Consider the following 26,591-nt stretch of genomic DNA (forward strand, 5'->3'; position numbering starts at 1 on the left):
AACCCCCCTGTGTTTTTATCTTTCACTGGCTATTAGACGACCTTAATACATATCTTGTTGAAGGTTTTTAGCTCGATCAGCATTCGCCGTCTTTAAGATAGAGCATTTTGAATTTCGAAGTTTCTCGCCACACGAGATCAAAGATGGCCGCCAGAAGGCTGTCACGTGTACTTACAAAAATTCTTCATATTGTGATTTTAACTAACTAACAGTTTAGAGTTTGCTAGAAGTGTTTATGTGAATGTTTACTTGTTCATGATATTGATCTGACCACTTTTTGTAGCAGAAGTCAATGCCAGATGTTTTTGTTGATTTCCGGCCGCCATGTTGGAGCCCAAGCAGTTGGGCTCCAATATGGCGTTTCCATACTGTGCTCTCTAAATTTGCGTGAAACATTTTGATGGATAACTCGAGTACGGAAAACCGTACAGACCTGAGACTTGAACAAGTAGGTTATATAGTAGTTTTCTACAACCTGTAATATTCTTGATTTTTTTTACTCAATTGTTTTGGATTTATTTTTTAGCGGCGTGGCAGTGAAAACCACCTATTTGTCGTGTTAATTGTATGGGGACCGAAGTTTAAAATGAACACCTTGGTGATGACGACGTGGAACACTTGGATTTTACCCGTCTTTTGGGGAGGGCTTTCTCTGTTCTCGATTGCGCTAAATGCGCGTGGGAAACATATTGACCATTAGCCCCATCTACGTGGGCCTCTTGGCCTTTTAGCAGGCTTTAGAGAAGGCGCATGGTACACCCCTCACTGAGCTGAAAACCCGAGAGTAAAACAATGGTCCTTGGCCCGGCTCCGACCATTCAGTTTTTGCGCGGGGATTTGTTTGTTTTGGGAGAAGAGATCACTGCTCACAGCTCGTGGACTTGTAATTAATCAGCAGCTTACGAATCTAACTGGTATCTGCACTCGCCAGTTCTCCCGGGAGTACTTTGTCTTTTCGAGTTTTATGATGCCTATTGTGATTATACTAAAGCGCTTGTCTCCGTTTCTTGTCCAAAATGCCTTAAAATTGCAACAGTTGCATTTGCGCTATTCTTACTGCTGCAATGTGCTTGTAACAAATCAGAGAAACGATGTCCTCAGCCAATCAGATACAAATCTAAACCACGTGATTCGACAGCCAACGCAAATTCTCCCGCGCTTGCGTGCCATCCGTTACATATTTGTATCGCTTTCTATAAATACGTCTTGTTTTGCACCTGCGCTTATAAATTGTTAACGTGTGTTGGAAACCCTGAAAGTTGTTAGCGACGGGCAAGGTGTCTCAACGTCCGTTTGTCAAAACAAATTAAACAAATTAATCAAGCACTTATTTGATGTCGTCATGCCTGACAGCGCGACAGCTGAATTGTTTTCCAGGATTAATATAATCATTTTATTGGTTGGACTCGCTCCATTAGTCAAACAAACATTAACATCCGTCGCCTAATTAGCACTTTGTTTTGGATTTTGTTGAGTACACAAAGGCCTTTTTTTCTACTATATATTTGTTATCCCTACCAAAGAATGCGTTTCTTTCCAACGGATTCGTCCTTTGCCTGTTAATCTCTGACTTTACTGCAAGACAATACCACCTATGCAAGAGGAATATTCTGGGACGGCCATGGATTGCAATAAGACGGCATCAGCCGTGTTGGAATTGAGAAATCGTCGTTTGTTTGAGCCACAAAAACTACAAAAGCGCGTATCATTCAAAGATGAAGCCTGGGTTATCCATATACCAGCTCGTGAGGAAAGCGATACGGATTTGCGAGAGAGTGTTTTATTAGCAAGAAGCGCCGTGGCGGGGCGCTCTGCGTTGATGAATAGAGCGGTCACGCCGAATAGAAGGACAAGTTTAGAAACGTTTTCTAGGACTACTTTGTATGCGAATTCAGACCAAAGAACTCCACAAACGCAATCATATAGAACGACTAGATTAGGACATGCAGCGAACCGCGGCCCTTTCAAGTCAATCCTGAAAACACCCAGCCTCGTCCCCAGGCCATACCGCGCTATGCGAGTGAGCGGAGGAGGACTGGAACCGAGCGCGATAGCGCGAGGCCTGGCACAAAATGGCAAAAAAGTCCCAGTTTAGCGAGAAAAAGTCCCAGATATAGCTCGACGAAAATATACGTTTTTCTGCGAGGAAAAGAAAATATTTCTGGTTCATGAGGAAACTGCATCCCTTTTGAACATTTGTGGACTATTTTAGATGGTGGAGACGAACTGTAATGCCGTTTTTTTCCTGCCTTGCAGAATGGTATTGGTCGTATTTAATAGAGTTAAGAAAATTATTCTGTTATCATTGTTTTCGTTCACTACTCGTAGTGATACATGGGTCTACATGTATCTAGAAGTTCTTTGTGGTAAGCAAATTACGTTCGCCAGGTACTAGTAACTGTGTTAGTTTTATTTAAACCTGAAAGGCGTCGATCTCAATGTTTATAGAGCTAGGGTCGGGATTTTCGACCTTTGTTGTTTACAAATTTCAGTATGTGCGAAAACAAAGAAACAATTCAGCTTACTTGAGAGAAGAGGGCTAATCCCCCGATGCATGTATTAAAGCTTGTCATTGATTACCTGTAATTTTTTATTTAGCTTTTTAGAGAAAGAAAAGAAATAATCTAACTCTCGTAAACCAAAACTTTATTTGATCTTGATGTAGCCTGTCTTTTTCTTGTATACTCTGGCTCATTTCATTTGCAGGAGATGTTAATCCAAATCCTGGGCCATGTTCAGGTTATATATAACAAGTATGCTTCAATCATTTTCGTCAATTCAATGAGCTTATTAAATAAAAATTACAGCTGGTCATGACTTATTGCAGATTCCAAGTGTGAATTGATAACATTTCCATTGTGTAGCACCACTAAATAGCAAACAGTTCTTGTCAGCCCAAAAGGTGTGGAAATTTATTTCAATTTCCCTCAGTTGCAGAGTTAGCATTTCAGCTGAAGTTTATATATTTTGCTGCCAATTTTCGTGTAGTTTTGACAAATTTACCTGCTGAGATGTTCAAAAAGAAACAGAAGTGCACTGCTTTCCACTTTAGACAAGGTACATACTGCATCATTGTAGACATAGCTCGTTTAACAAAGTATGATTCTTCTGCTATTCTCTCTGACATTTACTTGCAAAGAAACACATAAACACAATATATATATACTGTGTTTATATGTTTATTTGCAAATAAATTAAAATATCAAAATATATAATGTTTAAATATTGTTTGAACCGCTCCAGAAAAGCTGGTTACTGGGGCTTTTGGACCAGTTTCTTTTTAATTTGTGAGCCCCATTCTGCATTTTTGATAGCCCAAAAATATTTGTATTTTTCCTCACATGGGTACACTGGCTATTTTTCCCATTCCTTAAACTACCACCTTTTTAACTCCTACTTGCAGAGATATTAAACTGAGCTTGACTGACACAAACACACACACACATAAACACAGTACAGTATACAAAAGTATTTACATGTATTCAACTCTTGCAATATATACTAAAACTAGTAGTTATTGGAATTTAGGGGAGTGCATTTGGTAGGGTGGGGTGATTTGGGGAGGAGGCAGGGAAAGCTGGAGGCAGTGGAAAGTGTTATATTATGTTTTCATATTCTCTTGATATTTGAGGTCTGCCCATAGAAAATGTATGACATTGCCAGCTGATGAAACCTGATCTGCTTGTACCAACCCATCTTTCTAAAGCATAAGAGAAGAATAAAGCCTTTTGATTGATTGTGCCAAGCTAAGTGGCTAAAGGTCTTTAATGAATCCAAATAGAGTACATTGTATATCTAGAAGATACTCTGGATAATGTTTGTATAGTAACAATAGTAACAATATAAATATAACATTAACTAACAGTAACAAACGACTTTTAAACTGAAATGAAGCCATTCTAAACATTTTGATACCAGTCCATTCGGAACAGTTTTTTGTTTCCTTACAATCATAATCTTGTCAATGCTTAGTGGCCGAAGGGAATTTGGTATGTTATAGAGTCTCACAAGTCTGAAGTTCACAAGAGAGAAGTTGAATCTGTTAAGCAGCTGAGTTGACACATTACAACTCGGTATCGTCACCAACACAGTAGGCGAATTGCAGCGTTTGTTTCCCAGAAAACAAACCACTACACAGCTTTCTAATTTTCTGATAAGTAGCTTTAGTCATATTTCGCTACTGATACTTCGAATAAATAGTTACAACTTCACTTACCTTGGATAAAACTGCGAAAAATATTCGAAAAAAGCGAAGGCAAAGGAACAAACAAAGCACACACGAAAGCACAGTTGAAAGTACTGATGGATATCAGCTTTGAGCCTTTTATCTTTTCACCGCTGTTGTTGTTGTGTTAGCGAGAAGCAAAAATACTCATCATACAACTTTCCACGAACGACCACTATTCTATCTCCGTTCACCAAGACACCAACAGAGAAATCGATCGATAGAGACAGCTCCCATCGCCAGTTACAGTTAGTGGAACATATTCTTTAAGCTCTTTAAATGGTAAAATTTGCTGCGCATAAAAATCGACATTTAATTTTTCTACCTTAAATAAAAAATCTCCAATTACTTCACGAGTTTGCTGGCAGACATGGATGAAGGAATCCCAGCCTAATTCTGACGCGTTTTTAAGTTCTTCAAGAAGTTGACTGAAGTTCAATCGTTGGACAGGCTCCGCCATATTGGATTTGCCGTTTATTGCCAGGCGTCCTAGGCGAACTTCCCCGACAAGCTTGGCGGGTGACGTCACATCCAAATTCGCCGGGGACGACTGGGGACGAGGCTGGAAAACACCGACACCAAATCGGCAAAAAGAAGATCATTTGAATAGAAGTCAGCTGCCTGCAAGATCCTTTCGCGAAATGTCGACAAGGAATTCTGCAGACAGTTATTTTAAACAAGATTTGAGCCATTTACTGTCATCTAAAGACCCTGTAAACAGACTGGAGAAACCAGATTTGGCGAGAATTCAACCAGCTAGGCGTTCATTAACAATCTCCCGTGCTCTTGGTTCCGATGACGACTCAGGCTATAGCAAAACTGGACGTTATGTTGGCAAAGAATTCTCAGGGTCCAGCAGAACTTCATTTGAGCACAACTTCAACCACAATGAACGAATTAAAGCGATCAACAGTGCAACACAACCTAAAGAAAATTTCAACATTGTTGGAGTCACTTACCGAAGTGTGAACGAAATGCCATATTTTTATGACATTAGAGGACAAGCTAACAGAATGAGTGATTATTCCTCTGGTGCGAAATCTCCGCTTAACGACCGAGTTCGTTTAGGGCATTCCTCGGTTTCCACGCCGCTAAACCAATCTGTTTTTCGTAGGGAAGAAAGACATTTCTCAGCAATCCCCGCTATTGAAGCGTTTAACAGAAGAAGCCGAGGTACTAGAAGACATTTTTCAAGCACTTGGACTCATGAACGGGAAACAAGTCCGAAAAGACAATTACCAATAGCTTGGCAACCAGCCAAGCAGTATAATTTCTCAACAAAATAGTCATATTGCGGACCCACATTACTGACAGGGGCGCAACTAAGACACAAAATTGAACGAAATTTCACAAGTCCTACGCGAGCCGTACCCGAAACATTCGAAAGGATTTGTTCCCCACAAATAACTCGTCTTGCTAGGAACGTACAAGAAAACAAACGGCTGTACAGAATATGGTCGCGATAGTGAATAAAAATCTCATGTGTTCTTTGAATCTGTTGGATTTCATAATTCGAAGAAACGGTTTGCGGTAATTTCACCAGTCGCTTACACCCTGAGCAACTTTTCCACCCGACGTTTCAGTATTCCTTTTTTTCCCCCGATTGTATAACAGTCACAACTGTCGCTTGGTTTAATATAAAAGGTTTGCACCCGGGTAAAGTGGCCCGCGATGCCGGAGCGGGCGAGCTTTCCATAGCATGAAGCAGCTAGAAGCATTCCTACAATCTCCCCCCCTCCCCCCCCGGATGGAATGCTAGTGCACTCCCCCCACCCCCCACCCCAAGCATTTTGTCAGGTTGCCTTTGCCATTACCCATTTATACACCTGGCCCCAGTTGTTCGGAGGTTGAATAATGCGCAGCGCAGTATGCTTTGTCAGCACTTAGCCACTGGATAGCGATTTATCCGGTGGGTACTGTTATCCACCCTTTGAACAACCGAGGCCTGGGTGGAGAGAGGCACTATGAGCTGAGAGAAGTGTCTTTCCCAAAAACACAACAAAGTCACCCTGGCCAGGACTCGAACCCAGAACGTCCGCTCCGGAGTACAACGTACTAACCATTAGGCCATTGCGTCACTATCCCTTGTGCAAAAATAAGGATAATTTTACCGGCGTTTGCTGTCTTAGGTCTCGATAGTGTATTGAGTACTAGGTTACATAAGGGTACAAGTGTACTTCAATTTGAGTTGCCCTGAGGAAGGTTTTTGTAATAAAACCGAAATATCGATCAATTTAAGATACAATTTTATTAGTTATTTTTAGACCAACGACACCAAATCAACACAATTTTTAAAGCGTCTTTTAATATTTTTATTTGAAAAATGCGTTGGTGTGTTCGGAACCATGTCCCTTGACAAGCTCTTCACCATATCCTAACCTTTATTCATCAAATCAAACAGCTTTTAAGCTAACAGTAACAAACAGCACACACTCGCCAGAATCCCGTGATTAATACAAATACAAGAAGAAAATATTTTGCTTTCTTTAACATAAATAATACCGTTTGTCGCTAAATCCTTCCGTAAGGTTGCATATACCTTCAAGAGGTTACTTTTAACAGGACAGCAAGCTGCGGATGGTTTTGCAGGTTTTTCGCCGCATAGCGTGCGTGAACCAGGGATTTGCGGAGTCTTCCTAGCATACAGGCACTTGTGAATAATATTCTACTCGAACTTTGAAAAACAAACTTACAAATCCTCACTTTTCCTCGTTTACCTTGCGACTCCTCACGAATAGAAGTTTATACATTTAATGTTTTTTTTTTCAGTTTACAAAACAAAAAAACAGCGCGCGTACGAAGGGCACCCCGTACAACAACTTGAACAAGCATCGGATTCAGTTTAACTGAGATTGTCATGTTGTGGAAAAAACACTGGCCTCGGGTTAGCAATCCATCAGCTCTTCACCAAAACAAGAGCAAGCAGAGCCATCCTGATGTACATTCCGTACTCAGCCTGACGGAAATATGCCGCGCGAGGATCAGAGTCCACCTCCACACTGAGAAAATGAAAAAACAAAACAAAAGACAAATCAATTTCCTGAGCACAACGGTGTATTTAGAAGGTAGTTATGTTTCTTTTCTCCTAGTTGGTTTGATATTTTGTCAGGACGTGAGATGCGGTCGAACCATTATCTTCCCGCTCACTAGAATGGCGCTCTACCGAGTCAGCTAATCAGGTCAATTAGCTAATCAGGTCAATCAGCTAATCAACGGCGAGTTGTGTTTTTGTTTTCTCAATAGAAACAATGAAACAATGAGGCAGACAAAATGGAATTAGTGGTTGAACCTTTTTTTTTACAGGTTTTCTGGTATTGGAGGACTGCGATACAGTTATCGGCTTTAAGGTATTGGTCACTCTCCTTCCAGGCCAATTTGGATAAGACTTAAAATAAGTGAACACTGTTAACACAAACGAACGAACGCTACAAACAGCAAACGGTGTGGATAGCGAAAGACAATCCAGCCCCATCCCCACCCCCTAAAACACGAAATATTTGCAGTTGAATGCAGTATTGCGGACTCACCTGATTTCATTCACGCGCGGCAAGGGATGCATGACAACCATCTTCTCTTTAGCTTCTGTTAGAATCTGAGGTGTGATGACGTAACTTCCAAACACCTGATGTCAACAGAATCAATCAATCAATCAATCAATCAACTGATCAGGCAGTCAGTCAGTCAGTCAGTCAGTTATCAGTCAGTCAGTCAGCAAATCAGTCAATCAACCAATTAAAGTACCTACCCTATCATACTCTTCTTGGTTATCAAATCTTTCGCGTTGAATTCTCGTCACGTACAGAACATCTGTGTCACGAAGAGCATCCATGAGGTTTAGAAATTCTTCCTGTTAAAAAACCACCGCCAATTAGGTCCTCATACATAGCAACAGGCCTTTTTGCAATCTTCTTTGGTAAAACTTGATTTTTAAAAACGTCATTTTTCAGATTTACAAAGTTTCTTTTAAATTGAAGGAAATCTCAAACTAATAATTTTCTAACGTATAAAATACCAAAGAAGTAATAATAAACAGAAATAAACGATGGCCAACATTTAACTAGCTTAGATGTGCGAGTACAAAACAAAAAAAGAATCATTGTTCTTCAGACTTTTGCACACAAAATGCGTTGTTGTTCTAACGAAAACCTGCCCCATACCTGTTGAATTCCTTTGCTTCGGACATACTCCTTTACTGAGTCGGGCATGCGCAGTGCAGCGGGTGAAACATAACGGAGCGTGACGTTATAAAGGCAGAGCAGCTTAGCCAATGAGTGAACAGTGCGACCATTTTTCAAGTCTCCCACCATTGTCACCTTGAAACAACAAAACAAACGACAAGTTTAGGAAGGTTTCTTGGTGTCTACTTCCTTGAAAACGAGCGTTGGCAATCGTCACGGAAACATCCATTCTACAAACCCCCTTCACCTTTAAACAACCTTCCATAGTCGAAAAGAAACAACTACTTAAGACATCATTAGCATACAAGGTCTACACTATTTCTTTTACCATCTTTTTGCTAAATGAAACCGATTTCTCTAAATACTAACCGTCAAACCGTTGACAGTACCAATCTCTTCACGGATGGTAAACACGTCCAAAAGAGCCTGGGTCGGGTGCTCTCCAACTCCATCGCCCGCGTTGATGACTGGTTTGCGGCAGTGCTCTGCAGCTTGCTGTAATTTGGAAAATTCATATGCAAGCATTATTCTGAAATATTTTCTAAACAAAAAATGTACTGAAAACTACACAAAAACTCCATATGAATCAGAAAATGATTCCAGGAGTCACATTCTCGGTTTTTTGATGAATTGATTCGTTTCGCGATCACAAAAATATTATCTAAATTTGGCTGTTTAATTAACTCATCATGCCTTTTGACAGACAGACAGACATGGATTCCATACCTGAACTGCTCCTGGTTGAGGATGTCGAATCACCACCACATCACAGTAAGATGACATGACCTGCACTGAATCTGCAACAAACAAGTACATATCCGTGAGAACAGAATGGTCTAGCCATTGAACAAGCAAGCACATTACTTTTAAGTAATGTGCTTGCGATTTAAAAGTCGCTTTCATTTCCATTCGGAAAACAAATTGAGATATTACTTTGCGTTTGAAGAGCAAATTTCAAAAAGATGTGTCTGTATAATTTACCGAGCCATTAAAGAATGTTCTGCACTTCCAGTGCAGAAAAATTAGCTTACTGGACGTGTTGGTACGAAAAGTACTGTCAGAGTGTAGCCTGCGTACAGGCTTTCCCCGCCGGCCGAGCGTTTTCCAGAAAGCCTGTTCGCAGGCTAGTCAGAGTGTTACCTGCTAAGCTTTCTCCTTTCTTGGCCGAGGAATCGTTTTCCTTCATGAAGATCACTGAGCCACCGAGTCTTTGCATGGCTGCAGCAAACGAGGATGACGTACGCGTGCTGACTTCATAGAACAATGAGGCCATTACTCTACCCTGTAATCAATCAGTCAATCAATCATCAATCAATCAATCAATCAATCAATTAACCAACCAACCAACCGACCGACCGACCAACCAATCAATCAATCAAACAATCAATCAATCAGACAGTCAGAATCAATAATCAATCAATCAATCAATCAATCAATCAATCAATCAATGTAGGCTCCTACGGTCACAGGGACTGTCGAAGAGAGAAGAGAGCTCATTTAAACCGTCAGGCTTATTAAAGTTGCGGAGAAAATTCATAGTTTTGTGGACGAAAAGCCAAACTGAGTTTTTAAAAACGTTTCCAAATGAAAATGCTATGCTCGAATATGGTGGATTAACTGACGATAGCCCCGTGCAAAAACAAACACGTTCACGGTGTAATGTCACGTGGTAAGTTGTAACCAATAAGAACAAGAGAAGTCATTACCTTTAGTAGATCCAGTCCACCCTCTCTTTGTACGATTAGCCGCATGTAATGAGCCACATTAAATAAGTAGTGAAGCTGTGTAAAGACAAATACGTAAGTTGGTTTAAACTCATTAAAGGAGTTACGGAACTGATCAGTAAGATAACATCATTAGGTAAATTCTCATTGACAATATAAAGAATTTATGAGACCAGTGAGGGGATTTGGTTGAAGCAAAAGTTAAAGGGGCCACAATTTACCTGATTTTTGTTGAATTTACTGGCACTCAGAATGTGTTGTCCCAAAAACACGTTGGCTGGTACACGTGGCATTGTGATTGGAACATGAGGGTGAGCAATCGGTGACACTGGCTGGGGAGGGGTGAGGAGAGAGTGTGGTACAGATTCTGGGGTTCCTTCTGGAAAGAAAAGTATTAAAGTTTGTTATTGATTTAAACTGACAGACACAAAGATTCGATCACCACCGCAATGCCCAAGTTTCAAGCGGCTGACATTTTGTGCGTTAGTCACTAGTTTGAGCTGCAGTAAAAAAAGCAATAGCAAATGCCAATAAAACGAGGTAAGAGCCACGCAAATTAATAAACCAGTTTCTAGGAAGACGAACAAGGCGAGTGCATGGAAAAACGAATGCACACACGTGCAGGGAGGTAGCTAAGAGCTTGCAACTGGCTTATTTCAATGGCTAAACGAAACCTTTTACCAGTTGAAATTTCACTAGAAAACAACGACTTGTCCCACGCTCGTGTCATGTTGAATGATTTCTTCCCTATTTATCACCGAGCTTGAAATTTACCATCTTTATTATTTACTACAGACTTGGGGTAATCTTGGGAATACACAGGCCAGAAACACTGGCTATGTTAATAAACCTGCTTAGCTTTTTCGTAACTAAATCCCTGCACGTGCCGTGCATTTGACCGCTGTTAGGGTGCTCGCGGGCATTATGGAAGTAGCATGTTCATACACATGTATTATCAGTACCTCCTCCTAATGGCAAGGCGAGAGGCTCAGGTCCGTAGTGCGTATCGACAAACCGATGTACAGAAGGCGGAAAGGCCCAGCGACTGTCTGTCTTCCTCGGGCTGCCAGGTGGTACCAGTGGCTGTGGCTGGTAGATAGGAGGAGGGAGTACCACTGAGCTGATGACTCGTACATCCTGACCGGATCCAGGTGTTGCCAGGACCTATAACAGTTCCAAAAAAGAATAACAAACAGAAGTTCATGATCACGACTACTAGACCAACAAGAACGTCAGCAAACAAAAGATTCAATGAAAAATTGATGCTTCTGCATGTGTCTCCTTCGCAGCCGTTACTTGAGTCGTCACGCAACACTCCTCCCTCTTATACTGCGTCGCGTTGCGTGACAAGTCCAAACAAGGCTGCAAAGGGACTACTACATACATGTACGTCATACATTTTGATACATTTCTAAGCAGTCCTCTGCAAACGACTACGTGAAATGACCAAAATCTGCGTCACATGACAACGCAAGCCACAAGGACAAACTTTTAATTTCTATTTTTCTTTCTAATATCTCTTCAATGATATATTTATCTTTTATTGAGAGATTAAGCATCACGTTTGTTTTCCTGCGAACGGCAAAAAAAAAAAAAATAACGTCGCCGTCTGCCGCTTATATGTCAAAGTGAGTAGTTTCGTGTTTGCTGTGAATAGGTTTATTTATTTTCTATTTTTCTGATAGATTTGTTCAATAATTAGAGAAAAAGGGAACATAATCAGCAGCATTCCGACGTTTGCCGTTAGAACGTGCTGCCTAATCTCTCTATTGCTTAAGCTCTCAAATGAGAAAAGGTGAACGATTTAGCCACTTGAAACTCGCATGAGTCTGACGAATTTCTTCAGCTCTTACTTGGATGTGAAAACAAAATGAAAAGATAAACATACCTTGCCGTCAATGACAGCCGTTTCGCCTCTCAGTACAACTCTTCTGACACAGCCGTTGACCTTCATACCAGCGAAGGGCGTCCACTGTGCTTTTGAGTAAGTCATGGCTGAAGGAATCGTCCATTCTTCACCAATCTCCACTTCCACGTAAGTGTCCTTCTGCTCGGGAAGGCTGAAGATTTTTCGTGGATTTGTGCTCAAGCGAAGAATGATATCCTACAAACAAAGGACGGGAAAACACTCACATTGTACATTCAACTCGTACCATTACGCTATTGTTTAAGATAAGATGTCAGAGAGGAACGGTAATTTTTACACAGGTAAATCATCAGCTTTTAAAAATACTACATATAATCCTAATTTACATAAATAAATAGTAAAAAAAAGGATAAGTTTGACAAGCCATAACCAGTACAGCCTTTTTTTCTTTACAGATTTTTTGAATCAGTATTGTCGAAGTTTCAATTTTTCTGACTCTTTGTAATAACGATTTTCTTAGTCTGACTAGAATAAAATTCCCTGACTTTTCCTGTGGCAGTCCTGGCACAAAACTATATAGCTTATTAACGAAAGGTGTTCTTATCTTCGTTATTTCTTTTACATCAATTGTTAATCGTCCTTGGTGCACTGCAGTCAGCAACAGAGGAAGCATGGTCTCCAAGCCAGGGAATCCAGGCGGAGGTTTCTCAGAATCTTTCTCTTCCAGTGTGTGTGGTGCTAAAAAAAGAACAAAGAAAATATTAAAACAACGTGACACTGATCAGTATCACTGTATGCATAATCATCGTGCAACAGAACAGAGCGTCCAACCTCAAGGGTAGAACGTGACTTATGAGCTGTCTTGTAAACGTTAAGGCCACTACTGCGTGAAACATACTTTGTGTTTCTGCAAGCTGTGCGCGTACGTGTGTTTAATCTATTGTTGGCTATTTAATTGCCCTCGTGCCCTTCTTTGCAAGGGTATTTACTATTGATTTCTATATTTTCCAAGTCGCAAAAGATTGGCAAAACTCAAATGCGAGAAAACTATCCTAAGAATGAGAAGGGCAGTTATTAATAACACTTGCCATGATCAGTAGCAAAGCAGTCAATGACGTCAATATTGTCCCAGAGTGCCTTCTGGTCCTCAGCCGTGACAAGCGGAGGCTTGACTCCAACTCTCTTGAGGCCAATCCTGTCTGCGTCATCCTCTGTCAGGAACAAATGGTGCGGCGATACTTCACACGTGACCTGTATTCCCTTCTCTTTAGCAGCACGAATCACAAGAATCTGTCAAACAATGCATGAACGCACAGTTACCAAGAATCAGTAGGGAGGGAAAGAGCGTGTTTAGCAGCAGCACTCTCTGTGCGACGTGAGTCAAGAACTGCTGTCATACGAGCATTTCTTTTAAGTAAAATGTAGTTTAACCAAGTAACCGAAACGTAAAAGTACGGAATTTTAATATAAGGAATGGTTTTGTAAATAGATAGTACCAGTACTTTCAATCTCAGAAGTTAAACTTGCTAATAAAGGGGAATCAAAACGCAAACAGGGATGTCTTCTTCATGCAGACAAACAGCGAAATAATAAGACGGCGGGAAGGCAGGCAGACAGTGCGCAGGTAGGAGAGTCAGGCTGAAAAACCACAAACAGGAAGACTGACAGGCAGACAGACAGAAACCGACAGATAAAACATCCTTTTTTACCTGATGTCAGGATGAAAGGCAGGACGACAGACAGACAGACAGACAGTTACACAAACCAAGAGACAAACCGACAGATAAAACATCCTTTTGTACCTGATGTCAGGATGAAAGGCAGGACGACAGACAGACAGACAGACAGTTACACAAACCAAGAGACAAACCGACAGATAAAACATCCTTTTTTACCTGATGTCAGGATGAAAGGCAGGACGACAGACAGACAGTTACACAAACCAAGAGACAAACCGACAGATAAAACTTCCTTTTTTACCTGATGTCAGGATGAAAGGCAGGACGACAGACAGACAGACAGACAGACAGTTACACAAACCAAGAGACAAACGGACAGATAAAACATCCTTTTTTACCTGATGTCAGGATGAAAGGCAGGACGACAGACAGACAGACAGACAGTTACACAAACCAAGAGACAAACCGACAGATAAAACTTCCTTTTGTACCTGATGGCAAGTAATCATCTAATCAAAGTCTTGTTTCCTACACTGTTTATTCCTTACCTCTTCTTTGCGTGCCACATGAGCGATGTGAACAGGTCTATCAGCCAACTCTGCTAACAGCAAGATAGCAGCAGTAGTGCGACCCTCAGCATGACACACTAAAGGCATGTGTTTAGGCCACTGCTCAAGATGCTGGAAAAAAAAAAAAACTCAACGTCAGTTTTCTTTCTTTTTTAAGGTCTGATTTTCCCCCTAGTCAAGGACTGTCACAAGATCGAAGCGTTAAAAAACCCGACAAAACACGTGTTGTTGTTCACAAAAATCTCAGTTTGTAAAATATCCTACACACGCTAAGACAACTTTTAAAGTTGCATTTACATCGCAGTATCATTATGTTGACTATCAAAAGTCGATAGAAACTGAGAGCGAGCCATCCAATTATTTTAGCCTGACCAGAGTCCGATCTATTCAACAAAAAGTTTAGACAAAGTTGTTTATATATAGTTTTGGTTTGTAATTTTACTTGTGCGCGCTCCCAGTGCAGTCTATAGAAAATTTGACTGCCCTTGCATAGCCGTTATGTTTGCGAGTATTTCATTCTTACTTAACTTGTCAAGTTATGGACGATACTTGATGAGATCGTTATTTTGTGTAAAGAGATAGGTCTCTCACCTTCATCCACGTTGACATTTCATCAAGTCTAAGCGTTGTGAATGTCTCATTCAGATACATTTTCAGACCAGCTGACAGGTGAGCCAAATCCTTCACTGTTGAATAATTATCAGCACTGGCTCCCACGTACAGACCGTAATCACACCGCGCACCAGCTGAGGCCAGCTGGAAAAATGTAAAAAATAAAATAAAACCTACATCATCCCATCAAGAAACAACGCGATATACTGTCAAATCTGGATTATAAGGCCTTGGATTAATTAAACGACATCGCAAGTACCTTTGTGTAGACGTACTTACTCCCTGAGGAAACACAACGAACACTACAGAGTTCCCTCTCTCCTGAGTTTTAATCGGGGGTAGGAATGGTTGGAGAACGTGGGATGAGGTACAGGCAACAGCCATCGACAGCGCAGCGTGAAGGCCGAGTGTGTAGTGGTTTTTGGCGGCTTATATTCGGGGCGGGAGGGGGGGGGGGTGGTTATAAGCGGTAGGAAAAAAAAATTTGGAAATGAACTGACATAAAACGGCTTAAACTGATGCGGGATTTACTGTTAGAAAGCAACCTTAATGAAACGCTGCGATCTCTGCTCTCATAACTTAGAAGGCGAGGCTTATACTCGTGGGGCAGGGGCTTATTATAACACGTTTAACGTATGCATACTAGTGATTATAATTGGAAGACTTTTTTTTAGCAGACAGATGGGCCTATAACCAGGTGGGGGAGTAATCAATTGTGGGGGAGGGGGGGGGGGGGAAGGGTTACAACCGAACTGTATTTAACAGTAGCCAACCTTACACAGAACACAAACCTTTCCAGAAGCAGACTTTTCTTAAGACACTGGCTTGAACTGAACACCAACAAAACTCAGCAGTTGATATTTCTTCGTATTTCATAAATAGCACCAGTTTCAAGCCACTAGCCTTACCTTTCTAACCAGATTAAACGATGATTCATTGACAATAGCAGGATTAGTGTTGGGCATGGCCAGCACCATTGTCACGCCACCAGCAAGGGCAGCTGCTGTCCCGGATGAGAAATCTTCCTTGTGAGTAGCACCAGGTTCGCGCAAGTGCACATGGACGTCAACCAGCCCAGGCAGACGAACCACACGCCCTGATGACATACAGTCAATGTGTGTCTTGAGTTTGGGCGCTCCACCAACTCTCTTCAGGGCCTGAAAACAATTGCAAAACAAAAGAATTACTGATATGGCTCCATTTTGAAAGTTCCTTCGGCGGGGACAAGAGTTATGACTAGAGACACGGACGTGACTGTTACTTGAACTGGTTGGATTGCAATTTCTTTACTAATCTTCAGGGAGGTTTGCCATACAAGAGAGTAAAACACTTCCTCATTGCAATTCGCTCTTATCTTTTTCCAGGCGTTCTGTCAGTTGAAGTGCAGCACGAAAAACGGGATTAGCGCTAAGAATGACGTTTAGAAATAACCTGCGATGAGTTTGGGTTTTGCCTTCTCTCCCAGACCACTCCAATTATTTTTCGCTCGCTTTTTTTTCTCCCTGCTTCCTAACGAACCAAACGCTTAGAACAGGCTTATTCGATCTAAACGTACACATTAAACATACATACTGAATCACTTTTATACTTCTAAGTTTTGCTAGAATTCTAACAGCACATTGCAATCATTCTTTAAAAATACATTATGTTCAAGTTGATTTTCCCATCCGTATGTGCAATTACTTTAATCATTAGCTGAACACAAGCTGTTTTACAACATATATTATGTTCAGTACCTCGATAAACAACTTAGCACACTTGATGTCTGTAATGAGCGGAATGGAATAATCTATAGCCATTCTGCGGGTGCGGTATCCATGTGTTATAAATGAAGATGCCCTTCTGGAGCCTGTGTTCCTCAAGGGAAGGTTGATCACCATGTCGAACTTGTTTTGTGCAAGGTAATCAAGAATACTTTGCTCAGTGGCTCCATTACCGCCCTCCTCAAACGGCCAATCCACTGGCTTAACCTGTATGTCAAGATTAAAGAGACATTACTCAAAACTTGTCAACTGCTAATAATGACGATGTTTGCTCTACTGAAGTGTTCCATAAAGCTGGCACTCCTGGCGTTTCAGTAGTTACTAGTTGTGTTGCTACTTCCACTATGGCTTATTACCTCTCTGCAATTTGGTCTTGTTGCCCCAACGATTTACTGGCACCCACTTAAACACACAAGTTTTTTTCATTTTATAAATAACATAGCATAGCCATGATCAATTGAATTATCAAATAGTGGAAAAACGAATTTAACTTGAGTGTCACAATGATAAATTTGCACTTGTTTTGGTTTTGCACTACTATGCTTAGAAACTGGTTGAAAAACTACCGCCACTTTCTCAGCCAATCAGAAGTAATACCAACTGAACCAATTATGACTCTCACGTGTTTTCGCGCGCTTCGTGCAGGCTACACATATTTCCTTCGAGTTTTGATTTGTTCACTGAATGGTCTGTGTCCTTCGTGATTGGCCAGAGCGATTATCTTGGTTTTGGTTTTATAACACTCTATTTTCATTGTTTCTCACAACCTATATTGCAATACATGTGTGCTTGTTAGTAAGGAGAACTGATGCACTGACCTTGATCCCATGCTCTGTGTAGAAATCAGCTGTACCCGGACTAGCGTATAGCTGGAATCCTAACTCTTGTAATGTCGTCACACTGGGTAGCATCTCACTTTTGGACTACAACCATTTATACATACACGTATTTAACACCTCAGACAGTGATTCACTTCATTTCCAAACACCTTGAAAGGTTGTCAAAAAACTGCGCTGCACGTCATATTTTCAACTCTCTTCTCAGTGTTTAGAAACAGCGATCAATTTCGTTTTCTCTCATGTTTGATAAATTTCTTGAGTTTCTTGGTAAACGAGAAACTGCTAGTGATCACATGGCAAGAGAATGAAAAGTACTGGCGTGCTGGTTTGTTACATGCATATCTTCTCAATCGAAACTAACACTAAGGAGTTAACGGTGAAATAAAATCGTAACAATCTATGCTAATTAAATCAGATATCCAATTAAACCACCGTCATGGTTATGGTTTCCTTTGTTAAAACTTGATCATAACTTTGAGGAGGAAGTTTAAAAACCAGGTAGATTTAAAGACAATTTTCGTCATACATACCTTAAAGCTTCCAATAGACAGCAGAATACACTCTTTAGGAATCTTAAACCCGGTGCTCAGCATTCCCTTGAGATAAGCTTCGTATCGATTCTCACCAAAGCAAGCCACTTCTCCTGTGCTTGACATCTCCACACCCAACATGGCGTCCGCTCCAGCCAAACGCGAAAATGAAAACTGGGGGACCTGTTTGGGATGAATAATAGAATTACAAGTACATTACCGCACTTAATTTATCTTTTATATAAAAATGTATTGTAACTCTTCCTGTTCGTAGTTATTTTAGTGACTGTCATATATGTATGGAATATGAGTCATAATTTATGAAATAAGACGCTAACAAAATGAAATGTGAGGCCTAGCATTTTGTAGCTTATTTGTAAATGCAATGTAATGTAATGTAATGTAGACTTGTGCAGCGCTGTGCAGTGCAGTGTAATGACAAATGTAGCTTCAGTCCAGTGCCTGTAGCATGAAGGGCCTTGGAGTATTAAATTTTCTTCTGCTCCCACTAGGGTCAAATGCGCCTAGGTGAAGAGAGGCGTGTCTTACCCAAGAACACAACACAATGACCCCAGCCATAACTCAAACCTGGTGCTCTCAATCCAGAGTCCAGTGCACTAACCATAAGGCCACACCGCACCTCACACCAACACCCGGGTTCTACAACAAAACATGATCCAATAGTCTAGCATAAAACAGGCATGTGATTTACCTTAACTCCAACCCGACCACTCCCTGCACAGTCCAAAGCTGGTTCTACTGCCACGCCACAAATCACCCTTGTCGCCATAGCAACGAAGTCATGATCAAGAGTCTTGGACACGAATGGGAACGAGCGAGAGACACGGAGATTGCACTCAATCACTTTAAGTTCATTATCCTGCAAAACAAACACAAGAGAAAGTTTACTCTTCGACGGTCTTCCAATCTAGACAAAAATGTTTGTTTTTGTAAATGTATGCTTTCAAATAACAAAGTAGAACAAAACTCTTCAAAGGTTTCAGTTAAGTAAAGCTGCTCATTCCAGATGTTTCTGAAAAAAGAACTTGATATGCAAGATTTTTCCTTATGTTGGTGATGCTACTTTTCCTGGATCAGACAATAGTCTAATAATATCATTTGTAGTCAATAGTATTTCAGCATCTCAATTATTTAGCCAAACAGTTGAATTCATGCATTTCTATTTCGATAAGCAGGTGATAACTCTACAAGTAAACATACCTTAGCAATCAACTGCATGTTAAAAGGCCCAGTAACCATCAAGGCTTGTCCAATATCAAAACAGATCTTGCGTATTTTCTTGAGCGTCTCCTCATTCAGATCTTGTGGAGGAAGGACCATGGTGGCATCCCCAGAATGCACTCCAGCATTCTCCACGTGTTCAGAGACTGCCATGATAACCACCTCACCATCACAGGCTACTGCGTCGACATCTATCTCCTGATGGGGACGGCAAAGTAATGAAGTGAAAAAAATGACAACAATGGTATGTAAACACATCACAACACAAGTCCATTCTTGTCCCCACAGCCCTTATTGCTTCTCTTAGCTGGTGAAACCTTGGCACGTGAAACGAAGGGCTCTGGGGACATAGGATTTTTAAATTAATTTGAATTTGTTTGATTGGCAGTTTGAAACAAAGAATTCTTGAACAGAAGTAAAAATGCAACGCTTTCTCATACATTCTTTTAAAACATCATGACTGCATAAGTGAAGACCGGAAGTCCTAGAATCTAGGACTGGAATCTGTGACCCCAGATCCCTTGTTTTATCCTGTGTCCCCAGAGCCCTTAGTTTCTCGTGCCAAGGCCTTGCCCGCTAAGAGAAGCAATAAGGGCAATGGGGATGAGAATGAACACAAGTCAAGATCAAATTTCAAAACCCTGCACCTCACCTTGGCATCTTGGATAAATTTTGAGATGACAACTGGGTGGTCACTGGACAACGACATGGCACTTCCAAGATATTGAACAAGGTCATTATCAGAGTGTGCGACATTCATAGCAGCCCCACTAAGCACATAGGAGGGTCGCACAAGGCAAGGGTAACCTACAGTGGCACAAAACTTCTTTGCATCCTACAAGATGAAAATAAGGAAACATCTCAAATGGTGTTACTTACATCAAATGGCAACTTAAAATTTCAACAGACAGGTTTTCCTTGTCTCTCTTACCTCAAGGGTTGTAAGAACTTTCCACTGTGGCTGCAGGATTCCAATATTGTCCAACATTCTGGAAAATTTAAATCTATTCTCTGCATTGTCAATCATCTCAGGAGATGTGCCAAGAATTCGAACCTAAACAACAAAGATACAACTTAGCTACTGTTTGAGGTGCACTCAATTTTTTTAAAAACAGAAAACATCCAAATAATGTAGCAAGCCCTTGATTATGATTTTTTTCTTAAATTGTTTTGTTTAAATAGGTCCAAGAAACTGACCAACCGACTGACTGCTCAATTACTGTTGGTTGATTGAACAACTATCCAACCAACCAACCAATCAACCCTCCAAGCTTATTTTTTCCTTAGTGGCCATTTGGCCACCAACTGCTTGAGTTTGGTCACCAGTGAAAAAAATTTTTGGGCTAAATTAGGGTCATGCTTTCAATCCCTCTTCTCAATTTTAGTCGCCAGGCTGGCGACTTCGGTTTCAATTTAGTTGCCAGCTCTAAAATTTTAGTCGCCATGGTAACTAAAATGGTCTTAACTTGGAGGGTTGCCAATGGACCCACCAACCAAGTGACCGACCAACAGACTGACTGGTTGGTTGGATTGTTGACTGATTTACTGATTGAGGAACAAAGGAGGGGGAGATGGATGGGTGGATTGACGCTTACCTGTTGCCTGTGAAGCTGCATGGCTATGTTGTTTGGTAACTGTCCTCCCATGCTCAGTATTATGCCTTCTGGATTCTCCCTCTCATACACATCCATGACAACCTAACATGATAGTAATGATAATGATAATGATAATGCATTTATATAGCGCATTTTCCATACGTTCAAATGCGCTTTACACACCAGACCACAGCACCGGGAGCTTCGTGCCCTACTCTTTGTGAATAGTGTGTGGGTTCTTTAAGGTCCCCTGTTACAAGACTGAAGATACAGGAGACGGGACCTACGGTTTATCGCCTTTTTCCGAGAAGACAAGAATGTCTAACCATTTGCAGATGTAATTACAAAGGCAGCACATTCTCCTCAGTTATTTTAAGACCCTGAGTGTTGGTCCGGACCCACGACCTCCCGCACAGCAGTCCGGCACTCTACCAATTGAGCTAACCAGGCGGCGGTTGAGTGCAAATTTATTTAAGAATTTCCAAATTTAGCAAAAATGACTCCAGCAAGAAATCAACAATCCACATACATTGAACTTAATAAATTAGTGCATACATTTAACTTAATAAATCTACACAAAATAACTTTGTGAGAGTAACTGCAGCCTAGTGGTTAGCATGTTGTACTCTGGACTGAGTGGTCCAGGTTCACATGTTCATAGCAGGCGCTTAGCAAGATGGGTGCCCTGTGGATGCCCTCATCTTGGAGAATGTTTTCATAATATGTGGATTGTTGATTTCTTGCTGGAGTCATTTTTGCTAAATTTGGAAGGTCTTAAATAAATTTGCACTCAAAACTGATAAAAAAATACTCCATAGATGCTTTAACTTTGTGCTTTTTTAGGGGAGCATGCCCCTAATGCTTTGGACCATTATCCAGGAGGGTGGGGTCTTAAACACCATATAAAATTTACGATTCTTTCTTCTTCTTTTTTCAATTTATGTCTAAAACCCTGGTTCATGGACAAGACACTTCATCATCACACTGCCTATTTCCACTCACAAATGGGTACTGGCAACTATTTGAGGCAACCTGAAAAAAGGTAAGCAGTGAGGGGTAACCAGTGATATGCAAGTGTCCCATCCAGGGGTGTAACATGAATGTTGTTGGCGTTAGCTAAAACTAGTTAATTATTGTTAGTCGCGTTGCATCATTTCATTTCCCGTAGGCTCGGATGTCATATTCCTCGTGCTCGCTGTTAGTCGAATCTTGTTAAATCCTCTCGCTTCTCGTCTGAGTTTGATTTCCTTCTCGGGAGCTAAGTCTTCGTTATGTCACACAAAAAGTCAAGCAGGATTAGCCGACCTCCTCGCAGGCCCTTGGACGACGACTACACTTGGGAATCTTTAGGCGCTCTTACCGCCGATTTGGCCGTAATGTCCGCCGATATGGCTGAGTTAGGTCGTCGTTCCTCTCCTTCGTTGGTGCCTTCTAAAGACTCAGTTCCCCAATACGGAGCTTCTCCGCCGCCGCCACCTCGGGACACAAATTCCGTGCCCGACGTCGAGTTGCAAAACCTCGCACAAGCAGCACCAGCCGCCTCACCAAATCCACCGCAAGATCTAGACTTTCGTCGTCTTTTGCTTGCCAAAGAGACGCAGATGATTGAGGTCGAAAAGCTCAAGCTACAACTGGAGCTGGCCAGGATTCAGGCCTCGTCGATTTCCTCGACTCCTGACGAATCCACTCCAGGCAAACCGCACGAACAAGCAAAATCGTTGGGAGACCTTCGCGCCCCGCAGCGAACACTCTACCCGCAACAATGGCCGCACATTCTGGCACCAGGTGAGCCCAAGCTTTATAACGAATTAACACTCGCAGAGTTCACCGCCGGCTACCTCGCCATCGTCGAGAAATGCCCAGACGCAACGCAAAAATCTCTCTTTTTGCATCACCTACATGATTTAATGAGCCTCGCGTGTACTTATCAATGGCCAGCGGTCCGCGCGTTTCATTATAAAGTCCTGCGCACTTTGGAGCTGGGTCTCGCGAAGTGGGGCGACTCCTTCGACGGTTTCAAACAGCCCTTTTTTATCCCCACTAACCTTCTTCCGTCTGTGGGTTCGCCAAGCACCGAAAAAGCGGTCGAGAAAGCGCGCCGTGTAACCAGCCAACGCCCTCCTGCCTCCCAGCAGCCCTCACGCCACCAGATCTGCGACGACTGGTCGTGGTATGACGACTGCAGCAACGAGGCGTGCGCTAAACTACACATCTGCATCGTCTGCAAGCGGCCCGACCATCAAGCCAGACACTGTCCCAAGCGTAAGTTCGACATCCCTACTCGTCGCCAGGACCCCACGCCGCCATCAAGCTGACTAACTGAGCCGAAAATTGTTCCCGCTTCCGTCCTAACCCCGCCCTCAGTCACCGCATCTTCGCACCTCCCTGTCGTCAACCCGTCCAGCCATGCCGGAACTCGGCCCCTCCCATCCAAGCCCGACCTTCTCAGCACAGTCGTTAAGCTCAACGCCCTGCTCCAGCAATCCGCTCGTCCCAACGCCTTTTCACTTCGCCTTTCCGTGCCCTCTGGTTTGAACATTCCCGAGTGGCGACGACGCCTCACCTCGTATCACGATCAGGAACTCTGCGAATTCTTGGAGTTCGGTTGGCCGATCGGGTACACGAAATCTACTCAGCCCCAGTCCTCCAGCAAAAATCACGGATCTGCCCTCGCTCAACCTGTCATCATTGACTCTTTCCTTAAAAAGGAGTGTTCTCTGGGGGCTACATGCGGCCCGTTTGAAGTCAACCCCCTGCAGCTTCCACTCGTTGTGTCCCCACTTCAGATCGCCAGTAGCCGATCCGGGAAACCGCGCGTTGTCGTCGACCTTAGTTTCCCACCTTTTCTGTCAGTCAACAGTGGCATTCCAAAAGACACCTACCTTGACGCGCCATTTTCTCTTCGCCTCCCTGGTACCGACGCTCTTCAAGCCCTTATCCGCGATAAAGGCCCCGGGTGTCACCTCTTCAAAAGGGACCTCAGCCGCGCCTACAGACAGCTTCGCGTCGATCCCCGCGACTACAACTACCTTGGTTTCCGCCACAATGGCTTTCTCTACTTCGACATCGCGCCCCCCTTCGGCCTCCGCTCCGCCGCGATGATGTGCCAACGCACCACCTCTGCGGTCACTTACATGTTCGGCGCTCTCGGCTTCAACTGCACCAACTACATCGATGATTTCGGGGGCGCAGAAATTCCCGCCAAATCCGCCGCCGCTTTCGACGCCCTCGGCACCTTGTTGTCCGACCTTGGCCTCCAGTCCTCCCCGGACAAAGACAGCCCTCCCGCCACCTCAATGGTCTTTCTTGGTGTTCTTTTCGACACACTGGACATGTCCATGCGCGTCACCCCTGATCGCCTCTCGGACTTGCTCTCTCAGTGCCAAGCCACCCTCCTTCAACAGACCATCACCATAGCCAACCTGCGATCTCTTCTTGGGGTGATGTCTTTCGTCACTGCCTGCGTCCGGCCCGCCCGCATTTTCATGAACGGTCTTCTCAACGCCTTGCGTAGCTCCTCCACCTCGCGCCTTTGCCACATCTCTGACGATCTCAAATCGGACTTGCACTGGTGGTGCACTTTTCTTTCACAGTATAACGGCGTCTCAATCATCAAGATAGACCCATGGATCACTGACCCTCTATTCTTGTCCACCGACGCTTGCCTAACCGGAGCCGGCGGTTTCTTCGAGGGATTTTTTTTTCCACACACCATTCCCTGACTTTGTCCTGTCGTCCTTTGGACATGACATTAACACCCTCAAGCTCCTCGCTATCATGGTAGCTCTCAAGCTCTGGGGAGATCGCCTCAGGGGAAAGCGTTTCCTCCTACATTGTGACAACGCAAACAGCGTCCTGGCTCTCAACTCTGGCCGCTCCCGAGCACCTGGCATGCAGGCTTGTCTTCGGGAGATCTGGTTTTTGTCCGCTCTCTTCGATTTTGAATTCCGTGCCGAGCACATTCCCGGTCGCGCCAACACCATCGCCGATCACCTCAGCCGCTGGCATGTCGCCCCTTCTCACGAGGCCCAGTTCCTTTCCTTGACTGCTGACATCGTTACTTCTCAAGTGCACTGCCCACCAGAGCTTTTTAATTTTGACATTCAGATGTGACCTTTTCTTCTCTTATTAACTCGTTTTCAACTCTCTACAGATCCTCCTCAGCTTTCACTCAGCCCCAGTGCCGTTCCAGTTTCTTTACCAGCATTATCGGACCTCACCGCCTCCGTCCAGGCTCACGCGTACGCTCCTGGCACGCTACGAAACCTGCGGTCTCAATGGAAATCGTACCTCTCCTTTTGTTCCACCTTTGGGCTCCTTCCCCTGCCGGCCTCTCCTCAGACAATCTCGTCCTACGCCGTCTTCTTGGCATGTTTTACCTCATCTTACCAAACCATTCTCAACAAGTTAAACGGTGTGCGCTTGTTCCACCTGCTACAGAACACTCCTTGCACTGCGTTAGACTCCTTCGAGGTCTCATTAACTAAAAAGGGGCTCAAACGTGTTCTTGGCCTTGCAACACATCAGAAGTCTCCCATCACTCCCGCGCTTCTCCTTCAATTCAAGTCACACCTCGACCTCACTACTCCAGCTGACGCAGCCATTTGGTGCCTCTTCACGGTAGCCTTTTTCTCTTTTCTTCGGAAGTCTAATCTCACAGTGTCCTCACCCTCCAGTTTCGATCCTACTCGCCATCTCTGTCGCGACGACATCAAGTTTACGTCACACGGCGCGGTCCTCCGCATTAAGTGGACAAAGACTCTACAGCACAAAGACCGCCTCCTACTTGTTCCGTTGCCGCGTATCCCCGGCTCAGCTCTCTGCCCCGTCTCCGCCATCGTGCAGTATTTCACCCTGGTTCCGGCCCCAGATTCTGCGCCGTTTTTCAGCATTCCTTCTCATGGCTCCCTGCGTCCTTTAACCCACGATGTCTTCTCCAAAGCAATCAAGTCTCACATATCGTCAATTGGTTTGTCTCCCTCCAATTTCTCGCCTCACAGCTTCCGTCGGGGCGGCGCCACCTTCGCATTTCAGGCGGGAGTTCCAGAGCGCCTTATTCAGCGACATGGTGACTGGCGTTCAGACGCCTATCGGCGTTATTTGTCACTTTCCCTCACCCAACGAACTGTGGTTGCGGACTTAATGGCCGCTGGCCTTATGGTTTCCTGACTTTATTGATCATTTACTAGCATTCTACCATAGAGTCGCGTTTCAATTTAATTTGCTAATCCCCTTTTTTTTTTTTTTTTTCATTTCTACATTTTTTCAATTCATTTCCTACTTATTTTTTTTTTTACAACGTTTGGGCCTCCTCAATCTCTATTCGGGGACAATTTATCTTGTCAATAAATTTTGTTTCGTTTCTGGCCCAAACGTTGTCAGCGTCTTTACTCCCGTCTCGGTGTGGAGCGTTATGTAAATAATTTGAATGTTGTTGGCGTTAGCTAAAACTAGTTAATTATTGTTAGTCGCGTTGCATCATTTAATTTCCCGTAGGCTCGGATGTCATATTCCTCATGCTCGCTGTTAGTCGAATCTTGTTCCCTCCCTCCCTTCCCAGGGGACAATTTATCTTGTCAATAAATTTTGTTTCGTTTCTGGCCCAAACGTTGTCAGCGTCTTTACTCCCGTCTCGGTGTGGAGCGTTATGTAAATAATTATAGTCCTATTCACTTTGTGCTATAGAAACTGGAGTTAATAGCCTTTCTGTTGAGCCACTGGCCTCTAAAGAGGCTCAACTTATTGTAAGCACTCTATTGACTTTCAAA

General features: G+C 43.0%; 3 protein-coding genes across 4 annotated transcripts in view; 2 read left to right on the plus strand and 1 right to left on the minus strand.

The window, feature by feature from the left end:
• Nucleotides 1-930: 930 nt before the first annotated feature.
• LOC144646590 (uncharacterized) lies at nucleotides 931-5,719 on the plus strand. Its single transcript, XM_078506229.1, has 2 exons — nucleotides 931-1,977; nucleotides 4,791-5,719. The coding sequence occupies exons 1-2, from the start codon at nucleotides 1,595-1,597 to the stop codon at nucleotides 5,509-5,511; spliced, it is 1,104 nt and encodes a 367-aa protein (XP_078362355.1). The 5' UTR covers nucleotides 931-1,594; the 3' UTR covers nucleotides 5,512-5,719.
• Nucleotides 5,720-6,510: 791 nt separating this feature from the next.
• The window catches only part of LOC144646595 (multifunctional protein CAD-like), a 34,007-nt gene continuing 13,926 nt past the window's right edge, over nucleotides 6,511-26,591 (minus strand). For both annotated transcript variants that reach the window (XM_078506245.1, XM_078506244.1), the window contains 24 exons: nucleotides 20,824-20,925; nucleotides 20,160-20,282; nucleotides 19,881-20,063; nucleotides 19,208-19,426; nucleotides 18,699-18,866; nucleotides 17,987-18,169; nucleotides 17,436-17,540; nucleotides 16,591-16,824; nucleotides 15,763-16,011; nucleotides 14,834-14,998; nucleotides 14,222-14,353; nucleotides 13,083-13,284; nucleotides 12,617-12,732; nucleotides 12,016-12,231; nucleotides 11,090-11,291; nucleotides 10,349-10,506; nucleotides 10,110-10,184; nucleotides 9,544-9,685; nucleotides 9,130-9,200; nucleotides 8,773-8,898; nucleotides 8,383-8,538; nucleotides 7,971-8,072; nucleotides 7,753-7,847; nucleotides 6,511-7,224 (listed from right to left, as the gene is read on the minus strand). In XM_078506245.1, coding sequence (XP_078362371.1) covers nucleotides 7,122-7,224; nucleotides 7,753-7,847; nucleotides 7,971-8,072; nucleotides 8,383-8,538; nucleotides 8,773-8,898; nucleotides 9,130-9,200; nucleotides 9,544-9,685; nucleotides 10,110-10,184; nucleotides 10,349-10,506; nucleotides 11,090-11,291; nucleotides 12,016-12,231; nucleotides 12,617-12,732; nucleotides 13,083-13,284; nucleotides 14,222-14,353; nucleotides 14,834-14,998; nucleotides 15,763-16,011; nucleotides 16,591-16,824; nucleotides 17,436-17,540; nucleotides 17,987-18,169; nucleotides 18,699-18,866; nucleotides 19,208-19,426; nucleotides 19,881-20,063; nucleotides 20,160-20,282; nucleotides 20,824-20,925 — 3,627 coding nt within the window. In that variant the 3' untranslated portion in view covers nucleotides 6,511-7,121. The remainder of the gene's footprint in view (nucleotides 7,225-7,752; nucleotides 7,848-7,970; nucleotides 8,073-8,382; nucleotides 8,539-8,772; nucleotides 8,899-9,129; nucleotides 9,201-9,543; nucleotides 9,686-10,109; nucleotides 10,185-10,348; nucleotides 10,507-11,089; nucleotides 11,292-12,015; nucleotides 12,232-12,616; nucleotides 12,733-13,082; nucleotides 13,285-14,221; nucleotides 14,354-14,833; nucleotides 14,999-15,762; nucleotides 16,012-16,590; nucleotides 16,825-17,435; nucleotides 17,541-17,986; nucleotides 18,170-18,698; nucleotides 18,867-19,207; nucleotides 19,427-19,880; nucleotides 20,064-20,159; nucleotides 20,283-20,823; nucleotides 20,926-26,591) is intronic.
• Nucleotides 21,935-26,424, plus strand: LOC144646599 (integrase/recombinase xerD homolog). The gene is made up of 2 exons (XM_078506248.1): nucleotides 21,935-22,608; nucleotides 24,977-26,424. Exons 1-2 carry the CDS (start codon nucleotides 22,095-22,097, stop codon nucleotides 25,990-25,992), a joined length of 1,530 nt encoding a protein of 509 aa, XP_078362374.1. The 5' UTR covers nucleotides 21,935-22,094; the 3' UTR covers nucleotides 25,993-26,424.

Source organism: Oculina patagonica, chromosome 3, assembly GCF_052425735.1.
Source record: "Oculina patagonica isolate OP01 chromosome 3, crgOcupat, whole genome shotgun sequence".
Classification (NCBI taxonomy): Eukaryota; Metazoa; Cnidaria; class Anthozoa; order Scleractinia; family Oculinidae; genus Oculina; species Oculina patagonica.